At 36.1% G+C, this 20,916-nt stretch overlaps 2 protein-coding genes and 1 long non-coding RNA gene across 4 annotated transcripts; all 3 read left to right on the plus strand.

Moving 5' to 3' along the window:
* Positions 1 to 3,931: 3,931 nt before the first annotated feature.
* On the plus strand, positions 3,932 to 4,471 carry LOC141719008 (uncharacterized). Its single transcript, XM_074521385.1, has one exon. The coding sequence runs from the start codon at positions 3,932 to 3,934 to the stop codon at positions 4,469 to 4,471; it is 540 nt and encodes a 179-aa protein (XP_074377486.1).
* A 3,770-nt stretch (positions 4,472 to 8,241) lies between these two features.
* On the plus strand, positions 8,242 to 9,223 carry LOC141719010 (ubiquitin-like-specific protease ESD4). Its single transcript, XM_074521386.1, has 3 exons — positions 8,242 to 8,391; positions 8,489 to 8,813; positions 8,910 to 9,223. Exons 1-3 carry the CDS (start codon positions 8,242 to 8,244, stop codon positions 9,221 to 9,223), a joined length of 789 nt encoding a protein of 262 aa, XP_074377487.1.
* A 5,522-nt stretch (positions 9,224 to 14,745) lies between these two features.
* Positions 14,746 to 18,117, plus strand: LOC141716905 (uncharacterized). Of its 2 annotated transcripts, XR_012573427.1 has the most exons (6): positions 14,746 to 15,058; positions 15,275 to 15,379; positions 15,817 to 16,014; positions 16,588 to 16,695; positions 17,151 to 17,198; positions 17,828 to 18,117. It is a non-coding gene; the product is annotated as an uncharacterized LOC141716905 (long non-coding RNA). The 2 variants fall into 2 exon arrangements; XR_012573428.1 differs by lacking the exon at positions 15,817 to 16,014.
* Positions 18,118 to 20,916: the final 2,799 nt, after the last annotated feature.

A 20,916-nucleotide genomic window follows, 5' to 3' on the forward strand; every position in this document is an offset into this window, starting at 1 on the left:
TACATACCCATTCTAATAAATTCTTAGGTACTAACAGTCGGTGACAAAACAATGTTGGATTATTCTTTTGCGGCTCTACAAAGTATTTAAACAGGAATGTACATCACAATTCCTTAGTACTGTGGTTTTTTAATAAAAAATTTGAAATATTATTTACATATTCTTTGTTAAGACTGCTAAAGTGTAGTTTTTATTATATATGTGATATTAAATATTCAAATAAAGTAAAAAAAATTGTAGTCCTATTATATGTACTGAATAAATGACCATGCAGATGTTGAATTCCTCTATGTATAATGATGGAGATGATGTTGACAAGGTACTAATCACATCTAAACTTGTTTAAATGTTTACCTTTATTACTCTATTTATTTGGAATAAATCAATAATTAACTTGATAACATTATATAGGAAATTCAATCGCTTCAAGAACAACATGATGATTACGAACGAATGGGTGAGGGTGACAAGTTAAGAGACCAAAATTTCATAAAATACAAATACGATGGACGTGTAGTTGCTCTGAAAGATAGTTTCTTTGGTATGAATACTGACTCAAACTGGATAGCTGAAACTGTATTTGATAACCCTCTACCCCAACTTTACAAACAAGGGCCATGTTCCCTGACAATCATGTGTCAGGGAACTGTTAACTAACACACTATCTCCTGGACGTTGGATCATCGATCCAGCGGCTAGGATTTAAAAAAAATCCCCTTTCTGCGCTTTTTTTTCTGCAGACCACTGCCTTTCCGTGCTTATTTTACGCGGAACGGGTAATGACAAAAATGCCCTTAAACTGTGTCCGCTCTTATTTTACGCGGAAGACCTGGAGAGTCGGTTAAACACAGTTTTCAACCCAGATAGCAGTTAGTGTAAGTTTCAAACACTTTTCAACACAATATAAACACGATTTTGGAGGAGTGGAGACGGATTGGAGTCGGATTCGAGAGGAGAAAGCATAAACACGAATCAACAAGCGTAAAAGGTTTAATTTTTATTTTTTTCTATATAGTTTGTTCGTGTTGGGTTGGGTTATTGGTGTTTAATCGAGTTATTAGGGTTCTTGAACACGATTCGTAATTAATTAGTGTGGGATTATGTTGTTGTTGTTAGTAATCCGTGTATGTAATCGTATATAATCGTGTATGTATATATTGTGATAATCGTGTTGTCTGGACAGTTTATAATCCGTGTATAATTGTGTTGTTAGAAATTCAATTGCGTAATATGTTGTTTAATCTCTCTTATTTGTGTAATGTAATACAGTTGTCTAGACACTTCTTTTTTTGTAATAATAATGGTTGCATTATTGTATATGTTGTGATCTTGTGACTGCATTATTTTAAATTGTCAATTGTTCTGCGATTAATAAAATTGATTGGTTACTCGTACACTGCAGATGAATTTGGCAGTGTATACGTGGCTAATGCATTGAACTTCTATTTTGTGTAGTTTATACAACTACATGATGTCGGCTAATGTTGATTCATAGAATATAATGAATATTATATAGATTTACTTTATGATTTTCGTGTCCTTATTGCGAATGATTGTGTAGTTGTATATATAATTCAATGATTGCGTGAATGTTATAGTTGCGAATGATTGCTGAGAACCATGAAGTTTTTTTGATAATGTAGTTCGTTGTATATTTAATGGGATGATTGTGTTATTCATTCGGGAGATGAACATTGTCTCTGAAAGTGGTTAAATTATGGAATAGAATATTTAAAATATTGCTTATATGATTGATAATTGATGTGTACAGTGCCGGCCCTAGACTAGTGCTACCAGTGCTCTTGCACTAGGCCCATTGGATCCAGGGGGCCCAAAAACATTTTAGCCCAGTATATGTGTAAGTATAAATCTGTATTTGTATAGAATTCTGGGCCTTATTTTTCTTCGCGGACAGGACTAAGCCGATTTATCTACTAAACTAAAAATTCATCTTCAATTACCCGAAGGATCACTTCAGCAATCATCACAACAACAAAGGTGGATATTATCATATTAACAATCAATTCACTCCAATGTTGTCTACCAAGTTCCAATTTTGGGCTTAAAATATAAAGGTAATTTCAATCTTTTGATTTAGTTGTTTATATACTATGCCAAATTTGTAGCAACTACTTGTTTCTCTCCCTAGTCAGATGCGAAGACCTTAAAATCTACATACTTACATGTTCTTTATACTTTTTATGATTTGCTGAATTTTATATAATTATAATTCTTTAGTTATATATTTAATATTTGAATTGTAATAATGTGATGTTGAGTTGATTTGATTGTTGCGGCCTAACCCTTATTGGCACTTGGTTGTATGAATTATAATTATTAATCCATTATATCATTTAAATAGTTTTTATAAATTTTTTTCAGTGTTGGACTTGAGTTCGGACTTGATCATTGTTATTAATTTGGAATTGAAGATCCTGCTCTTGCTTCACTACTTCAGTGCTTGTTAGTTCATCTATCCAGGTTTTCTCATAAGTCTCCTGCATGTTGCTTTAGTGCAAAATCTGCTAGCTGCTTTAGTGCAAAATATGTTTACTAAAAAGTATCCATCTATTAATGATAAAAGAAAAAAAAAGGAAGAGGAAGAAAAAATTAATCCACTAAATGGATCTCTTGAAAAACTTTGGAAGAAATCCAAACAATCTGATGTGTCTATAGATAAAGAAGAGTCTGACATTGTCGAAAAAGAGGTGTCTCAAGTTCATAATACTTTTACACAAGAACACAATGTAATTGATGAAGAGTGTGAGAACGAGATAACTGAACAAGAAACCGAAGTGATTGAAAATGTGGTTATTGAAAATAGGGAAGACAGTAGTCCTAGAGAGTCTGGTCCTCTAACTTTGAATATTTATGATCCTCGGGTATGGGATGGATTATATAGTAAAATGAGGGATTTGCTAGTTGAAAAGGGGCCTATTAGAGAAAATATGATTATATTTTCCAAGGATAAATGTAGTATGGGGTTTTCAACCTATTATTATGATCAAAAATTAAGAAATGGTGAACTTGTCGATAGAAAATGGTTAGTATACTCAAAAGAATTGAATAAAGTATTTTGCCTTTGTTGTAAAGTGGTAAAAACTGGTCATTCTAAAAGCAATTTAGCAAGTGTTGGAATAGATGATTGGGTACATTTAGGTGAAAAGCTTAAGCAGCACGAAGATAGTCTTGAACATCTTACCGACCTTAGGGCGTGGGCCGAACTCCAAGTTAGATTGAAAACAAATCAAACCATTGATAAAGAATAGCAAGAGCAAATTAAAAAAGAAACTGAACATTGGAAGCAGGTTATGATCAGAATAATTATTGTTAAACGCCTTGCGATGTATAATCTGGCATTTCGTGGGAAAAATGAAAAAATATTTGAAGATTCGAATGGTAATTTTTTGGGTTTTCTTGAGTCAATAGCTGAGTTTGATCAAACAATGAAGTACCATTTCAGAGTCATTCAAGATAAGGACATTCACTATCATTATCTTAGTCACAAAATACAAAATGATTTGATAGTAATGTTGGATTCGAGTGTAAAGAGTGTAGTAATATTAAAGAAAATCAAAGAAGCCAGATATTTTTCAGTAATTCTTGATTGCACTCCTAATGCAAGCTGTATGGAATAAATGACTTTGATGATTAGATGTGTTGATGTTGTGAGTCTCCCTGTAAAAATTGATGAGTATTTCCTAGAGTTTTTAAATGTGGAAAATACTTTCGGGTTGGGCCTGTTTGGTGAGTTAGAAAATGCTCTTAAATCTCTTGATTTAAATATCAATGATGTGAGGGGACAAGGATACGATAATGGTTCTAATATGAGGGGAAACATCAAGGTGTTCAAAAAAGATTACTTAATGTTAATCCTAGAGCTTTTTGCATGCCTTATGGCTGTCATTCTCTTAACCTGGTACTCTCTGATATGGAAAATTCTTGGGTTGAAGGTAAATCTTTTTTTGGAGCATGTCAAGCTATATATAATATATTTGCTAATTCCACCAAGAGATGGAATCTATTGTTTGAATTTCTTGATGATTTGACTTTAAAATCCTTACGTGTGACAAGATGGGAAAGTCGAATTGAAAGTGTAAAGGCAATAAGAATACAAGCTCCAAAAACAAGCAATGCTTTAATGAAATTAGCAGAAGTTTCCGATGATCCAAAAATATGTTGGGATGCTGAAAAATTGGCCTCAAATGAATTTTCAAGTTTTGAATTTATATTGAGTTTGATTATTTGGCATGATATTTTGCACAAAATTAATTTGGTGATTAAGAATTTGCAATCTGAAGATATGTGTCTTGATGTTGCTATTGCAAGTTTAAAAGGGTTGGTTTCTTTCTTTGAGAAATATAGAGAAAATGGGTTTACATCAGCTATGATTGATACTAAAGAGCTTGCTAATAAAATGGATATTGAACATGTTTTTCTTATAAAGCGTAGGATTAAAAGAAATGGATAGTTTGATGACAATCCTGATACCGAAAGGGAACAATAATTTGCCTTGGAAAATTATAGAACTGATTATTTTCTTGTACTGGTGGATATGGAACTTTCTCAGCTGAAGATAAGATTCGAACAAATGGAACTTTTTGAGTCTGTTTTTGGTTTTTTGTTTGATGCATCCCGGATGATTTCTTTTGATGATGAAGGATTAAAAAATTGTTGTATGAAACTTGAAAAAACCTTAACTCATGGTGATGATTGTGATATTGATGCAAAATGGTTACTTTCAGAATTACAAATCTTACATGAAATGCTTCCAAGTGTAGCATATGAATGTGGAACACCATGGAATTCTCTCAGAGTCTTAGAATTTGTGAAGAAGATGGATATGTTTCTAAATATTTTAGTTTCTTATAGGATTTTATTAACTATACCTATTACTGTGGCATCTATAGAACAGAGTTTTTTAAAGATAAAGTTAATTAAGTCTTATTTGTCGACAAGTATGAGTCAAAAGAGGTTGAATGGATTGGCGATTTTGAGTATTGAGAAAAATATACTGAAAAATATTGATGTGGAGCATATAGTTGCTGATTTTGCTTCTAAGATAGCAAGAAGAGATCACTTTAGTTTTTATTAGGATGAAGAAAGGTAAGGCTTAAACGTATGCAATTTTTTTTATTTATGATGTACTATTAGTCGCTAAGCACGCGCTAATAATTCACACAAGTATACACGATCGCAAGTAATATAGAATTCTTTCTAGTTCCTTCCCACAGAGACTGGTTTAGGTTAACTTTGTGATTTATGCACTTATGCAAACCACGTTGATGATGAGTCCATAAACGTTACTTTGTAAACAAAGTACATCATAATCGTTTAGTTTTTGTAAAAAAATAGTAAACAAAGTACGTAATCCAGAGTATTAGGTTCAACAAAACAAGAAATGAGCATCCAAGATTATAACTTAGAACAAAGATTCACAAGAATAAACTAGATCTTCTTCACCTTCATTGAATTGTGCTATACGTCTTCTTGTCATCTTCTCCTTAAGCTCCACTATAAAAAAACATCTTTTTATTGTCTTTAAATAGCTCCCAAATTAATCCAAAAGCCCAGAAAATAGTCTTCTAATTCAAATAGGAAACTGAATTCCTGACCTGGCACGGCAGCGCACTTCACCAGCGTGGGTGCGCTGACATTTTGTTCCTCTGGCGTTGCCGTGCGCTAGCACAGCGCGGGCGCGCCGGTCTTCTGGAAAAACTGAAATTGCCTTCTTTTATTACTGCAATGAGTTGGTCTTCACGAGCTTTATTCCTTGGACTCCATCCTAACACCATATTAGCATCAAATCAATGCTAATTCACCGGAATCCCAGATTAATGCCTGAAATGTAAAAACACTAGAAAACATATTAAAACACCAAAAACTTGAGTACATATACACCAATTCAAAGCTTAATGGAGAGTTATAAAGTTTCATAAATGCCTCTCAACATGTACTCCTGCCACTTTTTTATGTTTATAAGATATCATTTGCTTTACTCTATTCAATTATAAATTGATTTGAATTTTTTCTTTATATTTATATTAGTAATTTTTAATAAAAGGGCCCTGAAAAAAAATTTCGCACTAGGCCAACTAAGTCTCAGGGCCGGCCCTGGATGTGTATTATTGTCGTTAGGATAGCTTATACATACAAATTTGTTGATTATATGGTTTGTGTTTAGTTTATTGAATTGTTTTTATATTTATTGTTTCAGGATGGATAACATATTGTCGAGTCCAGTTAGTCATGACATTATCTTTGATAACGAGTATCATGTGAGTTCAGATGTTTGGGAGGGACATGAGCGGGTTCCTTTGGAGTGTTATTGTGGGAACATGAACATGTGTATGTGGGTTTTGTCTGATGCACAGAAGGACTTGTTGCATAGCATTGGTTTTGGTGTGTTTACCAATCCGGGTGTGGTTTTGCAGAATGATGCGAGACTTGTCACGGCACTTGTGGAGAGGTGGCGTCCCAAAACCAACACCTTCTTCATGAGACACGGGGAAATGACAGTGACTTTGGAGGATGTTGGCTATATATTGGGTTTACCGGTTGCTGGACATGCGTTAGTTGGCGACGGTTTGGAGAGTAGTTTGGGGTATTTTTTGAGACAGTGGTTTGAGCCGTTGGATGAAGAGGAGGTGAAGGTGGCATGGGCCAGAGCCGGCATAAAGTACACATGGTTGTATCAGAGATATGGGAGGGCTGATCCGGGTCTTGATCTGAGGAGGATTGTTATCCACACATAGGCATACTTGCTCATGGTCGTTGGTTCTGTTCTATTTCCTAACAGTAGTAGGAATGTGGTGCACCCGAAGTACATTGGACACCTCCGCTATCTTACGGGTGTGCAGAGATGGTATGGGGGTTCTGCGGTTCTTATATATATATATATAGAGGACTCGAGCATGCAACACAGAAAGGAGCGAAGAGGATTGCTTGTTGTACATGGTTGTTACAGTTGTGGGCATATGAGCGATTCTTGATTGTGAGACCTCTTCCTAATCCTATCAGGGATTCATATCCAGTAGCTAAGTTCTGGTCTAGGCCGGTTGATGAGGTGGTAGCTGAAGGGAAAGTAGGTAAAAGGGAAGCAAGGGAAGGAGGTTAGGGGGAGGAAGGTGACGGAGGTCAAGAAGGTTATGGATAAGGGTAGGGGAAAGGGAGGGAAGGGTAAGGTGCATGCTGATGTTGTTCTTTATGATCCTATGGATGAGGATGTTCCTGAAACTGGGATTGTTGTTAAGAGGAAATGAGCTATAGGTAGGCGTGATAGTAGATTGGCGCCTCATCATAGTTTGCCATATTATATAGGCGAGTTTGATGGAGTTGCAGCTGATATTATGGCGTGGATGCCATATGCCCACTTTCACGAGGTGGAGGATGATTCAGATGGGGATCATGACATATCGGCTGAGGATTGGGAGGCTCATTACTTTGGTCTTGCCAGGGTTCCAGTGCTATGCTATGATATTATTGAGTATCAGCATTCTGATAGGGTGATGAGACAGTTCGGGTTCATACAGGGTATCCCACGATCACCTGTTAACATGACAGAGTATGGGAAGCCTATGATTCCGTTTAATCCCTATGACTGGTGGGGTATTTAGTTTACTGACATTGGTGAGTGGACTAGTTTAGTCATCACCCCGAGGTTGTAGTGGCTCATCAGCCATACTTAGTGGATGACACAGGCTCTATGCAGTGGTACGCAGGCATTGCACGGATTCGTGTTGGGAAGCCACATCCATTGCTAGAGCCACATTACAGCACTCGGGAGTTGTTTAACAACTCCCAGGCATTTGACCTTGTAAGTTTGTTATAATTGTTTCCCCATTTTTTTAGAATTGTTTCCTCTTTTGCATTATAGTAGCATCTGATTATATGCCACAAATGTATTTTGAAAATAGAAAAGGGGTTGGCATGTCTGCAAGCTATGGATAACAGCATTCCCCCCGAGTATGAGCAGGAGTTTGGTAGGATGTTAGAGGTTCGGCATATAAGGCTCCAATGTTCCAGCATGTTCAGCTATCTCCCGAGGCGATGAGGCCTATAATTGGAAGGATTCGAGAGCCCGATGTCATTAACATGACACAGCCATCTCAGCAGGTGTCACAGGCCCCTACACAGGCATCTGTATTTACATCAGGATCGTCTTCGAGGGCTGAGAAGATGGATATCCGCCGCCCTATGGAAGAGAAATGAGAGATAAATAAGAAACTAAAGTGGGAGAGGATGGAGGCTATTAGAACGGATTGGGGATGGGGAGGTTTGCCCGGGAGTGGTCCTATTCAACACGATCTTATGTGGACCTTGGACACAGATGTTATGCAGAGTTTGGAACCCAAAGGATGGCTAGATGATAGGATCATATATGCTTACATGGTATAATCTTTGACGTTCTTTCATTTATGTTGTTCCTTTTATTTCACTTTAAATTTTTATATGTTATAATTGTTGTGTGATAACCTATTTCTTGCAGTGGTTGTTGCGTGATCGTGAGGAAGTCATAGCTGCCGCGGGGGTGTATCCGAGGAAGCCTTTATACTACTTCATGGAACCACTTTTTATGGAGTTGGCGAAGAAAGTGGACTACTCACATCCCTATTTTGCGAAGACCATGCATTTCTTTCTTACTTGGGTGAGTTATGGGGTAGGTCCACCAATTAACCAGTTGGACTACATATTTGTTCCCGCGAATGTGAATCAGAATCATTGGACTCCCATGGTATTTTTTGTGAAGGAATGGGGTGTGATGGTACTTGATCCTATGAACTACAACGCTAAATATCCCGAGGAAGAAGAGTGTGTGGTAATAGTTCCTCGACCACACCTTATATTGTAGTTTTGAAATCTTTCCTTATTACTTTCATGAACTGATGTTGTTTTTTGTTGTGTGTTAGGTTGGAGTTGTTGTCGGTATATGCTTCATTATGTTGGCAAGAATAAAAATGTCCCAGATGAAGAGCCTTTATTTCATGTTTGGGATGCAATGCCTAAACAAGATAACTACTCAGATTGCGGTGTGTACGTGTGTAAATATATGAACTACACCTTACAGGGATATGACCTCGCTAAAGTGCGTTGGGATGCCTCGGACGTGGAGATCTTTCGTTATAGGATTGCGATGGAGTTTCAAAGAGGGATGGCTAAACCCATACCAACACATCACATGAGGCAAATGATGGAGAGGGTAGCCGGAAAGAATAGTAGTTAGGTCATTCGTCTAGTTGTGTAGTTTAGTTGAACTTGTGAGTTAATCTTATGCTTGTGTAGTGTAGTTGAACTTGTTTTATTACATTCGAACATCATCGCGTACCCTTTATTTGGTTTAATTACAAGTGACACTTGTTTCATTTATATCGGTCGTTTATCGATCGTGTCCCTTTCCCGTTCCCTTTTTAGTTTTTTAGTTTTTGTTTTTTATTGATTTGTATATATAATGGCCCGCATGCACTTATGTGCAAATTTTAAAAGGTTTGGAGAACCTTCAAAATTTTAGATTTTGTAAATTTTTGGCGATTTGGGCCAATTTGGAGGGGTGCCTAACTTTGGAAAGACAGTGGTTTGCGAAAAAATGCGAAAAGGGGATTTTTTTAAAAAAAATCATGTCCGTTGGATCATCAGAAGACAGTGTGTTGGTTAATAATTTCGTGGCACATGATTATTAAGGAACAAGATCACGTAAACATTAGTAAATGCAAGTTTGAAAGCCCGGCGTGCAAACAAGACTACATAGACTCTGCTTATAAGAGTTCAGACCCAAGTGGTTCAAGTTTCCAGAAATTAATTTTTTTACTGATAATACTGTCTTTTTTAATTATGTTTAAATTTGTCTCAAGCACTAGTAAAAATTCTGAATTCTGGTTTAACTTTTAAAGCTTAGTATGATGTACTATCATCCAAGACATTATAAGGATCATAATTTCACATCTGGAATTCAGTAAGTGTATGTTATACACTTATTATTGCATAAAATTTGTACAAGAATACTGAAAATGTTTGTAGCAGAAGTCTATTTTGAGAACTAGGTGCCTTACGGATTAAGAAAAATTTAAATATTTTATTTAGTAATCATCACAACAACAAACACCTCAGAACGAGGTGCATTACAGATTGATTAAAATTTAAATATTGTGTACTGTAATCATCACAAAAGACACATCATGTAATATGTTACGATCTTAAAAATTAACAAGAATAACTTAATTCATTTTGGTTATAGATATTTACCAAGAATAACTTAATTCATTCAGGTTACTTATCAAGAAAATATGATCCTCTTGCAAATTGTAAGCTACCTTTGTCAACTAAATGCACAATAAGAGAAATCTTTTATTCATTTTATAAATAAAAAATTAAAAAAAAAACAAGTTCAATATACAGAATCTAAAAACCCACAATCTACATTAGCAAGTACCTACATATTAAATAAATTTTAACATTATGTAACACTAAAAATAAAAAAAAATCTAGCCAGGTGATTTATAATTAGAACCTTTAGTTAATGTTGCTAGTCTCTGTTTAGATCATATAAAAACAATTTAAGATTAAAAACATAAAATCAACTAGTACTTAGTAGTTCCCAAACCCAGCAAAAAACTGTTAAACCTCAAATATAGATAAATATGATAACAGCAGTAGAAACCATTATCGATAAATTTGATAACATTATCAGCAAATAAAATGTTTGAAAACATTCTCGAAAGGAACTTTTAAGTCTTGTTGACCAAAGTTATTGAAAAAACCCGACTAAATAACAAAAAGTCAAGTTATTGCTCAATTCTTGGTAGGACAATTCCTTGAACAAAAGTTCCAAACAAGTCTTGCGCATCCTCTTTTGTCGCTTAGTTCCACAAACATTTTTTTGTGCAGGACCTACCATCTTCTTCCTGCTTCCCTTAGTACTACTCTGACTGATGATGAGGTGGCTGTATAGTAATTTCTTCAATAACAGTTGAACCAATATAATCTTCAAAATTCTTTCCATTTAGCACAGCATCACCTTGTATCTCTGGATCGTTAATTTACTCCTGAAGAGCTAGCAATCCATTGTGTAGGTAGTCAAGTTGTCATACAGTAGTAGAGGCAGCATCTTTTAAACATGCTTGAAACAAAAACCAACAATCTCTTGTATTCACAGATTTTCTCTCCTCTTCTGGGTTCAAACTAGAAGGCCCTCCAAGATCAAGATTAGCAAACCTCTCTTCTGCCCTTTTAACCATCTTTTGGAAACATATTGTCGAGGTATCAAGTGAATACCACTTATGCCTAGAGCATAAAATGCATGGCTGCATAAATATCCAACCCTTGTATACAATTTACAATAACACTTAACGATGCATGTCTTCGTATCAACCTTAACCAGTAAGAAAATGTAAATACTTAAGAATATACTAAAAATTTTTATACTCATAACTCCAAATTTTACCCTTGATCCTCTTCTAATCTCACCTGGATTTGGACTCCATTAACGCGGGAATGTAAGAGAGTAGAGGTTTAGCTGTAGGTAGGGCTCGTGTAAAACAGAACCGGAGAGGGGTGGCGGCCCCGCCGCACCTCCGGCGTGAGAATGAGATGGGATTTTGGAGAAGAAGAGTAAAATAAGAATTACTCAAATATATGTGGTGTGTGTATATTTGTGTAGGTGAATAATCAATGTCCCCCCTCAAACCCTCTTTTTTGGAGCCTTTTATAGGCTTCCAATTAGGGTTAGGGGTTGGTACCTTGGATCCTAATCGTTGGAAGGTTCTGGAGTCGAGGTAGGTGGACGTCCCTGATTGGAATACGTGTCCAAGTCATCTCTGTCATTGGAGTGTGCCGAAATAGGGTAGGCATGTGCCTAGAGCGTGATGGCGTGTGCTTGGAGTGCGATGTCCCGTGGGAACATGTGAGCCATGATAGGAGGGAATATTCTGAAGTGACAAGGCATCTTGAGGTCCACAACGTCCTGGGGTCACAACGTCTTGGGGTCCACTAGCGCTCTAGAGTCACAACATCCGGGGGTCCACTGCCATCTAGAGTCATATGATCCATATTGAATCTGGACTCATTTCTCTTGCGCTTTTGGAGTCTTATTTGAGCTGAACTGTATTATGGCCTATCATTTTCCTCCCACTCCCTTATGCGGGTTTCTCGGATGGGGGAGTAGTAACGAAATTGTTGTTTCCTTGATTTACTTAAAAGGAAAATTTTAGATTTCTCTTTGATATGTAGCCCCCAAACTCCGGGGTGTAATGTAGGTTTGACTCCGGAGTTGACTCATAAGTCCAAGGTTGGATGCCTTGAGGTTGGGTACCTTGATTTACTTTGAAGAAACTTTTCAATTTTAGTTTTTGACTCCGGAGTCTGGGATGCGATCCTCGTTTAACTCCGAAATCTAGAATGTGATCCTCGTTGGGCTCTGGAGTCCGGAGAATGATGTAGGATGGACCCCGGAGTGACTTGGAAAGTTTTATTTTGATCCGGAGTCTAGGGTGCGATCCTCGTTGGATTTTGGACTCCGGAGCGACTTGGAAAGTCCTTTGATTTTGGTTCTTCACAAGTCCAAGGTCAGGTACCTTGATTTACTTGAAAGAAAAAATTAAACTTTAGATTTTGACCCCGGGGTCTGGGGTGCAATCCTCGTTGGACTCCGAAATCTAGAATGCGATCTTCGTTGGGCTCTAGAATCCAGATAGTGATGTAGGTTGGACTCCGGAGTGACTTGAAAATCCTATTTATTTTGGTTCCTCACAAGTCCCAGGTGAGGTACCTAGATTTACTTAAAAGAAAATTTCAGCTATATTTTTTTTTTGGCCCCGGAGTCTGGGGTGCAATCATCGTTCAAGTCAGGAATCTGGAGTGTGGTCCCGTTGGACTCCAGAGTTCGGAGTGCGATGTAGGTTGGATTCCGGAGTTAATTGGAAAGCCTTTTATTTTGGTTCTTCACAAGTCCAAGGTTGGGTATCTTGATTTACTTAGAAGAAAATTTTAAACTTTTTTGACCCCGGAGTCTGAGGTGCGATCATCATTGGATTCTGGAGTGCGATATAGGTTGGACTCCGGAGTGACTTGGAAATGCTTTTTATTTTGGTTCTTCACAAGTCCAAGGTCAGGTACCTTGATTTACTTAGAATGTTTTTTCAACTTTATTCTTTTTTGACCCCGGAGTCCAGGGTGCAATCATCGTTGGACTCCGAAATCGGGAGTGCGGTCCTCGTTGGGCTCCGGAGTCCGAAGAGGGATGTAGGTCGGACTCCGGAGTGACTTGAAAAACCTTTTGATTTTGGTTCTTCATAAGTCCAAGGTGAGTTACCTTAATTTACTTAGAAGAAAATGTCAGCTATATTTGTTTTTTACCCCGGAGTCTGGGGTGCAATCATCGTTGGACTCGGGAATCTGGAGTGCGGTCCTCGTTGGACTCTAGAGTTCGGAGTGCGATATAGGTTGGACTCCGGAGTTACTTGGAAAGCCTTTTGTTTTGGTTCTTCACAAGTCCAAGGTTGGGTATCTTGATTTACTTAGAAGAAAATTTAAAATTTTTTTGACCCTGGAATCTGAAGTGCGATCCTCATTGGATTCTGAAGCACGATGTAGGTTGGACTCCAGAGTGACTTGGAAATCCTTTTTATTTTGGTTCTTCACAAGTCCAAGGTGAGGTACCTTGATTTACTTCGATTTTTTTTTCAACTTTATTCTTTTTTGACCCCGGATTTGGTTCTTCAGAATTCCAAGGTGAGGTACCTTGATTTACTTAGAAGAAAATTTCAGCTATATTTGTTTTTGACCCCGAAGTCTAGGGTGCAATCATCGTTGGACTCGGGAATTGGGATTGATTGGACTCCAAATTGATTGGAGTCTGGATTTTACTAAAATTAATGATTTTGTGTTCCTGGATGGAGTAGATCGTATAAAAGTATCACCACCACAAAATTTGGGATTTGACCCCTCCTTCTAGCGCCAATCATATTCCCAGATCACCCTGGGGTCCTCTCCTTGTTCTACCCAGACTCAAACTCCATTTGGACGGAAATAAAAGCGGCGCGCGGTGTAGCTGTAAGGTGGGCACCTACAAAATCGAACCAGAGGGGGGTAGCGTCCCCGCGGCACCTCCGGTGTGAGAATGAGATGGGATTTTGGAGAAGAAGGGTAAAATAATAATTACTCAAATATATATGGTGTGTGTATATGTGTGAAGGTGAATAATGAATGTTCCCCCCTCAAACCCTCTTTTTGGAGCCTTTTATCGGCTTCCAATTAGGGTTAGGGGTTGGTACTTTGGATCTTGATCGTTAGAAGGTTCTGTAGTCAAGGCAGGTGGACGTCCCTGATTGGAATACGCACTACACCATAAACGGTCTTATACAACATTATTAAGTGATGTTACGGTAGAAAATGTTGCCATAACACAACATTAATCTAACCTTTTATAACATATTTTATTTATGTCAGCAGATGCATGAAAAAGTGTTGTCAAGACATATTATAAAAAAATGTTTAATTTTTATTAAAAAGTATTAAAATTCTGCTGATGTGTCAATGAGGGTCCCCACCTGACGTGGCGGCTGTGAGGGAATCAATTAATTCTTTAGTTAATATAAAATTTTAAAATTTATGAAAAATAAAAAGTAAATAAATATATTTAATAAAAATGAAGCAAGTGTAACAGAATTAATTAATACATTTTTTGTAATATAAACAGTTGTATATGAATTTGGTGAGCGGGATATAGACCGCCTAAAAACTTTGGGGGGGAAATTGAAGGGGCCTCTTCTTTCAAAACCGTACTGGCTCCCCTAATTCTCACTCACAACCCTAACACAGATTTTACAATTCTATCTCCATCTCCCTCTTATTGGATCCACACAGCACACACTTTCTCTCTTCATAAAGCTTGATTTTTTTGATGTTCTACAGACTCTAGTGAATCAGATCTGATTTTCACATGATTTGATTATTATTTGAATTGGATCCAATCTGGACTCTAACAATATCAAAGATGCAGTCAAATACTCTGCTCAGATTCTCTCCCAAATTCGCACTTACACGCTCTCCCACACACACGAGCTCTGTATTCTCTCTCTCTCTCTCTCTCTCTCTCTCTCTCTCTCTCTCTCTCTCTCTCTCTCTCTCTCTCTCTCTCTCTCTCTCTCTCTCTCTCTCTCTCTCTCTCTCTCTCTCTCTCTCTCTCTCTCTCTCCCTCCCTCCCCCTCTCTATTTAGTTTTAATTTTTTTAACTCCCTTTATTCTTTACATTTAATTTTCCTAATTCCCTTTCTTATTTTAGATATGAGAGCATTTGATGAACTCCGAAAGCTCGAGATATTCTTCAGAAAATACACTGAACGTGGTTGCTCTATTATTGAGCTCTATGAATTCTTCTAGCATGCTGGTAATATCTTACTTGGGCTATAGGTTATATTACCCCGCCTATAAGATATATTACCCCACCTTTCGTAATTTCACATTGCATATTTATCAATCGATTAAAACCAAGAGATGATAAATATGATGGAACTAGTGAGTTATTTTTTGTGTTTTTGGTATCACTAGCCTATATTGTTTTAGTTCACAAATTGTATAGTGTAGGTCCTGCTAAGAATATTGCTAAATGAGTTGGTTTATGATATTTTTATAATAACTAAGTATATAATTGTAGCAACTCTAGCGAGTCAAGTGCCTTTAATATTGATACACATTTTTAATTTTAACAAATGCACTGTGTTAATATATATCTAACAATGCATTTTAACACATCATAGAAAAAAACTTGAAGGTGATAAATAAAGTACTACACTAAGTGATCCCTTTGCTGTTTTCTTTTCTCAGGTAAAATTCCCTACTATACAATGCCTCCAATTAGGGATGTGGGAATTCCTTTAGAATCAAAAATTGTAACAAAACTTGGAAAGGAGTTCAACATCATAGAAATATATGGGATTCTAGCTGCTGCTAGCACCATTGTTAGCACATTCCTTCTAGTCTTTGTTGCTGAGTGGGCTGATAAATCATTTTTCTCCACAATTAGTGAGTCATATTATAAATACCTAATGTTTATAGGGTTATTCTGATGATATCTTTTACAGATATCTTTCTATAAATTACACTTAAAACTTCTGGTATTAAGCTTCGCACAGAAAGTTTTGAATTATATTTTATCTACCTGGTTAACTAGCTGATGACTGATGCATGCAGTGATACAGTGGTTTGTACTTGAGATTAAATGGCTTTTGACCTTAAACTATCACTGAAAACTGTGTGCAAAGATGTACAACTTAAGTATATGTAATGTCTGATGTCATGATAAGTTCTCTATAACTATAAGGTGGTCCTTCCCTAGAGTCTTCATTTTGTAAAATTTAATAATTATCGATTTTAACACTTGGACATATGCACATGTAATATATTGGACACTTTCCGCGAACTCAGGGTGACACAGGAAACACATCATTATCTTTATCATGTCTAATATATAAAACCTTTTAAGACTAGGATTGCCTCAGTACGACTTATGATTGACTGTTGGATCCTCTTGCATTACGAGTACACTACACTATTTGTGCCTCCACTACTCACCAATGCAAGTCTTGTTTTTCACAGTTTTCTACTGATAGATGCTCGTTTTCGTCTTATGCAATACTTGTTGCGGCCTCTTCACCTCTTGGAGTCATAGGAGGAGCACTTGCTGGTCATGGATCTGCAACTTTGGTATAAGCTTCACTACTTTAAGAATTCATTCCTCCATATGAAAAATTTACAAACTAACTGAATGCCTATATACAAGGAAAAGAGTGTTCTATTTAACAAAATTTTGTCCATGCAAAATTTCTCATAAAATTTCTCGTAAGAGAAAAAGTAATATTAAATGTGACTTAAGTTTTATATTTTTGAAAAGGAAATCTAGCTGGATTGGCAAGTAAGTATAGCTGTAACTATATTATTTTCCTCTGCTTCTGGACTTTCTCCTAGAAAATTAGCTCTCCTTGCAGCATCTCAATTTGCAGTCAAGTCACCTGTTATCTTATTGTGTTCATGTATAAAATAGTATATCAATTTGAATCATATAATAAATATAAGAACTTCTCAAATATTCTTTTCACATGCTACTATTCCATCAAAAGAAATATCCATCAAGAACTCACCATGTCAATGTTCTTGTGCAGCTTGCGGTTCTGAGAGGTTCTCTACTTGGGACATTCTTATCAGAGAAGGTGAGATTGTTATATAATTTCAAGAATTGTCCTTATATTCTAATATACATGACAGACATCTTTATATGGACAGGGTCAAATTCTAGTAAAAACTATGAACAGAAACATAAAATTGATATTAACATGTACATGTTCATTCCTTGTACAAAATATAAATCCTTCCGTAGACCAGATGAACTATAAGATGAATTCTCTTGGGGAACTTTCACGACTAAAATTTAATCCTCGAGAAAAACAAACTTATGTTTGAAGAAGCGGAATCCTTTTAAATAACAAGCCATCTTTTTTATTTCTATACCAACAGGTCATTACATATGTGGGAGGTTTCCTATATCTTGTGTCCATTTACGAATTTTTTTATTATACATTAATAATTTATTATAATTTTTGATTCATAAACTTGGGGCGTAATATTGGTATAAAATGATCTCCAAGATTTAATTTATAATTATTTAGAGTTTTCTGTTAGTTCATGTATTGTGATAAGAAAAATGCCTTTTTCTGCGATTACTTCAATGTAGAAACCTTTCCAAGATATATTTGATATATTTATGATCATTGTGTGATTGTTCTACAAGACACATTTTTAGTATGAATGCAACACTTATAGCTTCCTAATCTATTTATAGATTTTTGCAAGTCCAATATGAGAATCTGGATACAAGATATGGTATTAAAGGGAGTGCATTGGCATTTCACAATTAATTGGTTGAATCAAAAGACACTTTGGTAGTTCGTTAGGATTATTATGTACTATGATTTTGTATAGTGGAAATGAAAAAAACAAGTTATCTTGATTTGGATTTTGTATTGATTCGGTTGTATTGATTTGAATTTTTTAATGATCTGGTTGTACACTGATTTGGGTTTTGTACTGGATAGCATGTGTATAAATTTTGCATTTCTTTAAAATAGAAAATTGTTGTTGTTGCTCTTCTAAAGTGTTGTCTAAGAGAAAAAAATTATGTTGCCATAGTAATTCATCCCACATGTGGGTTACAATAGGCCCCACACGTGGGGCGTACATGTCAGTGGGCCCCCATTTCAGTGGACCCCGCATGACAGTCCACGTGTTAGTACACATGTCGATCCACATGTCAGTCCACCTATCATCTGGGTCCCACTTTTTTGCAAAATCATACTTCTTTGGCAACATAATTTCTGGTATTTCCTTAGATTATGGAATGTTGCCTTTGAACCCTAAGGCAATATCGAAAATACTTACATCAGAAATGTGTTGCTGTTGAAAATTTTCAATATGTTGCAACATTTTTTGGGCCATTTGCAACTTATTTGCAATGTTGCAGAAAGCCATTATTGGCATAGTGACGTGTCCAAGTCATCTCTGTCATTGGAGTGTGCAAAATGGGCTGGGCATGTGCCTGGAGCGTGATGGCGTGTGCTTGGAGTGCGATGCCCCGTGGGAACCTAAGTGTGGGAACATGTGAGCCATGATAGAATGATAGAAGGGAATATCCTGAAATGACAAGGCATTTTGAGGTCCACAATGTCCTGGGATCACAACGTCCTGGGGTCCATTAGGGCTCTGGAGTCACAACGTCCTGGGGTCCACTGCCATCTAGAGTCATATGATCCATATTGAATCTGGACTCATTTCTCTTGCGCTTTTGGAGTCCTATTTGAGCCGAATTGTGTTAGGCCTATCATATACTATAACAATAATTCAGTACAAGGCAAGATTATAACCTCAAATGTATTGTTCTTAAACAGAGGGTCTTTGATCTTCACTACTTTTAAATCACCTTAGTATACCAAGCCTCAATAACCATATCACCAGTGGTATGTGAGATTTGTTCCTCGATCTTGTAAAACATTGTTCTGATATATATTTCAGCAGCATCCCTCTCAATTTTCTTTTTATTAGTTGTTCTAAAAGTGATATTGTTCTAATGGTTCAAAAGTTTATTCATATTCCTTTGATTTTCAAGAGCACTCTAATAACACAGATAGAACTCAGACAGTGTATCTCCCCTTTTACACCAATTGGTTGAAATAAAAGTTAGAACTTTAAGATCTTGACGTGCTTCTAATAAGTCCAACCATTGGCTCATCGTTCAAAAATGCAGGAATCCATGTCGACCTTAGAACATACATATCCTTCAGCCAATTGTTATCATTTAGTTCATATTCGTCTAAAAACCATCCAAGTTCGAATTCCTCGTTTGTTGAATGTTCACTCCAAACCAAATCTTTCATTTTATCCATGAAAGGGGGCTCAGCACAAAACAATGTTCCTAGCTGTATACATCCAATAAAAGAAAATTACAGGACAATTTCAGAATAACATCTCAAGTAGTACTAATAGCTGAGTCTGATAACAAAATGATGACAAATTTATATCATTAATTCCATTTAAATATTTATACCTCTGCAAATTTCTTCATTATGTGTCACACACAGATAAGGGCGGACCCAGAATTTAATTCCTACAGGGGCTTTATTAAATTTCTTTTACGCAAACTCGATAAAACCCAATAAACGAGCAAAATAACTTAAAAATCTAAAATCGGAAACATAAGTTTAATCATACTATTAATTCCAACGTATAGATAGAACATGTAATTATGATACTAATTTACGAAAAAAATATTAACAGGGCAATTTAAAATACAAACTCTGTTTCAAAGTCAAGATAAAACAAAAAAACCATTATTAAACTAAACTCATCTAAATTCATCAAATAAGATGTGACTAATTACAAGAATTAAAGAATCAAATCATAACATAACTCAATTACTTTTCAAATTTTTTATTACAAAATTCTAATAAAAACATAAATTATCACCATCCCACATATTTAAAACAAAAATTGGGGCAAATAAGAAATAAAATTGTAATTTTTATTACTAAATCAATACCAAAACCTAGGAAACAAAATCGGGACATATAAGAAACAAAATTGAAAATTAAAATCCTAATTGAATTGCCAATATGAGATTATTTTGGACAAAAATTGGATTGATGCATATTTAATTTGATTGGACACTAATATATGGGTTGTGGGATTTATATATATTGACTGTTTGTTTTACCTTATTCATTTATATGTTAGGATTACCTTATTCATATAAAACATGATATGATCTACTTGTTTGGGCTAGTTGTTTTTTGATGTTTGGGCAAGTTATTTTTTCCAACCAGGGTCGGATAGCATTGAAAGGCATATATACTAAAGGACTGCTGGATTTTTGACCCGGCCTGGAGCCAATCTCAGACTCTGTTTGGGAGTCCTGTTGAAAACTGATGTACTGTGAGAAAAATTACTGGTAGAAAAAGTGCTCTCAGAAAAATTAGATGACTGTTTGGTTATTTTTTTTAATTTATGCAAATTTTAAGATATAATATATAAAATAATATTTTTGAGAATGTTTGATGGTGAAACAGATAGCTAATTCCTACAAAAGCTGAAAACAGCTTTTTTCAAAAGCACGGGGGACATACTTTTTGCTAACAGCAGCTTTCGGATCAAAAGCACTTTTCCAGATAGCAGCTTTTAGAATTTACCAGATACCTTTCTGACCGCTTTTAAGCAAAAAGCTGATGTAGCTGTATGCGATAATAATACCAAACGGAGCCTCAGTCCCTTCTAAGGTCCGCCCCTGCATTCAAAGACAATGTTTAACAGTCAGGAAATATTCTTCAATAGCTATTTTCATATATAGATCTTGCTTTGTCACTATGCACTTCAAACTTGTCC

The sequence above is a fragment of the Apium graveolens genome, chromosome 4 (assembly GCF_009905375.1).
Source record: "Apium graveolens cultivar Ventura chromosome 4, ASM990537v1, whole genome shotgun sequence".
Taxonomy (NCBI): Eukaryota; Viridiplantae; Streptophyta; class Magnoliopsida; order Apiales; family Apiaceae; genus Apium; species Apium graveolens.